This window comes from Elephantulus edwardii, unplaced genomic scaffold (assembly GCF_000299155.1).
Source record: "Elephantulus edwardii isolate Elephantulus edwardi_28Jun2011 unplaced genomic scaffold, EleEdw1.0 scaffold05387, whole genome shotgun sequence".
NCBI classification, from domain to species: Eukaryota; Metazoa; Chordata; class Mammalia; order Macroscelidea; family Macroscelididae; genus Elephantulus; species Elephantulus edwardii.
Window position 1 is genome coordinate 1 of NW_006405137.1, and position 2,254 is coordinate 2,254.

The 2,254-nt window shown below is 52.0% G+C and overlaps 1 protein-coding gene across 1 annotated transcript; it reads left to right on the forward strand.

The window, feature by feature from the left end:
- Positions 1-7: 7 nt before the first annotated feature.
- Positions 8-2,247, forward strand: LOC102845311 (pyruvate kinase PKM-like; the record flags this gene model as incomplete). The annotated part of the gene is made up of 2 exons (XM_006903541.1): positions 8-168; positions 2,070-2,247. Coding segments are annotated over 2 exons (339 nt in total), but the record flags the coding sequence as incomplete, so codon positions are not given.
- Between the last annotated feature and the right edge of the window lie 7 nt (positions 2,248-2,254).

Genomic DNA, 2,254 nt, shown 5'->3' on the forward strand with positions numbered 1-2,254 from the left:
GATTGCCCGTGAGGCAGAGGCTGCCATCTACCACTTGCAATTGTTTGAGGAGCTCCGCCGTCTGGCGCCCTTTACCAGCGACCCCACAGAAGCCGCCGCCGTGGGCGCCGTGGAGGCGTCATTCAAGTGCTGCAGTGGGGCCATAATCATCCTCACCAAGTCTGGCAGGTAGGAGGCGGTGGCAGCGTCCTGGGGATCCCCTGTTCATCGGCACCTTTCTTTGAGGTGCCTTTGAACATTGCTAAGGTGGTGTTGAGCCAAGGTAAGAGCCCTCTGCCTGCCATCTGGACGACCCCCCCACCACCACCACCACCACCACCAGGACCCAAAGAATTCATCAGCACCAACCATAAGACATGATTATTAGCTCTTGTGATCCAGTGCTGATTTACAGCTTCATATAGAGCTAGAGCCTCATTGAATAACAGCTGATGGGTCTTTTATGTTTGAGAATCGGTCCTTTATGATGGAAATCAACCAGTTTTATTCCAGTTACAGTGTGTTTGAACATTACAATGTGTGGCCCAGTGGGCACAGCCAACCCAGAGATTTGTATTCACCAGCTGCTCCTTGAAACAAAAGCTGAGCAAACTCTTCCCATGTGATTTACAGCCTCTAAAAACCTGCGGGAACCTCAGCTATGAGTGGGTTCCAGCTTGACAGCAATGAGAGAGAGAGGCTTGGGAAATTAATACTACTCACTTGATTTCTGTGCCTTGCTTGATTATCATGTGCCAGTCCCCATTTGAACCTCAAAGGACAAATGGGGTTCCCTTCTAGCAGAGGTTACTTAGTGTTGCTGACTCGCATTCCGAGGACTGCCCGGTGTTTGGCATGGAGCCCAGCCACAGATCTGGGAGCCTCCCTAGGCTGAAACAGCATTAGCTTCTTTCACTCCCGGAGGCTCACAGTGAGTCCCTCCTCTCCCCACAGAGTGGTTGGAAGTTCCAGGGAGGAGTGTCAACATTGTGTGTCAGGAAGTGTGAGGAGAGGGTTGCTGAGTAGTGCTCGACTCTACGGCCCCTAACAACAACAATGTGGGCAGGCAGTCACTGCACTGAGGTGCACCAGGTAGGCCTTCAGCAGATGTCCTTAACAGAAGGGCTCAACCTCCCACTCTTGGATAGATCCTTCCACCATCAAGATGACCTTTGTAAAAAGGTCCAACCTTTGCCATTTGACTATTTTTATCTCCAGTCTTCTGGCATTTCACTCTGAGCTGGTCCTGGCTTCAGCACCTGCTCCCCTGTGAAGGCCAGGCCTTAAGCAGGGCAGTCTCTGATGTGAAACAGCTTAAGTTTCCCTGACATCTGTTGAGTGTCTTCATAGCCTGGCCCAGTTCTTTCTGCAAGCCCTTTCCCAACTCCTGAGTGGCCAGGGCACACATCTGCAATATCTTTTGCACCTGGCATTTGGAGTCTTGGTGGGCCAGAGCTTCCACACCAAATTTTTCTACTTCCTTACATTCTAGATAGCACCCAGATTTCTAGGTCTCATTTAAATACTCTATGCTACTAGAGCTTGGTTTCTGGGACCACTCAAGTATTTGGGGGTAGAGGGTGTGGCAATAGGAAAGGTATTCACTGTTGATTTCCAGGGAGCCAGTCATTTCTGCTTGTATTCTTTGCAGATGTCTAGTGTCACATGCTGCTTGGCTGGTAGTTGTTGTTGGCAGCAAGAGGTTGGTGCTGGACAGGTTGGGCCAGGGCAGCTTCCCTGTGACAGAGTGGAAAAGTTCAAGGCGGGGGCACTTTGAGCCAACTGCGGGATGAGTGCAACTGATCATGCAGGGCAAGGATGATCCTGGGGCCATGGCCTTTTTAGGGAGGATTAGAAGGAAAGTGAGCAACTAGACTATGAAGTGGAGTTCAGTTCTGTGGGCTGTCCTAGGAGAGGCTGTCCTAGGAAGTAGGTATTTAAATGGAAGAACTGTGGAGCCAGCATGGCCTGAAGCAGGTTCCAGGTTGAGCTGTTGCTGGAGCACAGCTGTTGGACTGCAAAGCGCTGCTTCCCAGGAGGGTCCTGGGACATTCGTTGCCTGATGCTCACTTTCTCCTGCCCAATTCTAGGTCTGCTCACCAGGTAGCCAGGTACCGCCCCCGGGCCCCCATCATTGCTGTGACTCGGAACCCCCAGACTGCCCGTCAGGCCCACCTGTACCGTGGCATCTTCCCTGTGCTGTGCAAGGACGCAGTGCAGTCAGCCTGGGCTGAAGATGTGGACCTCCGGGTGAACCTGGCCATGAATGTCGGTA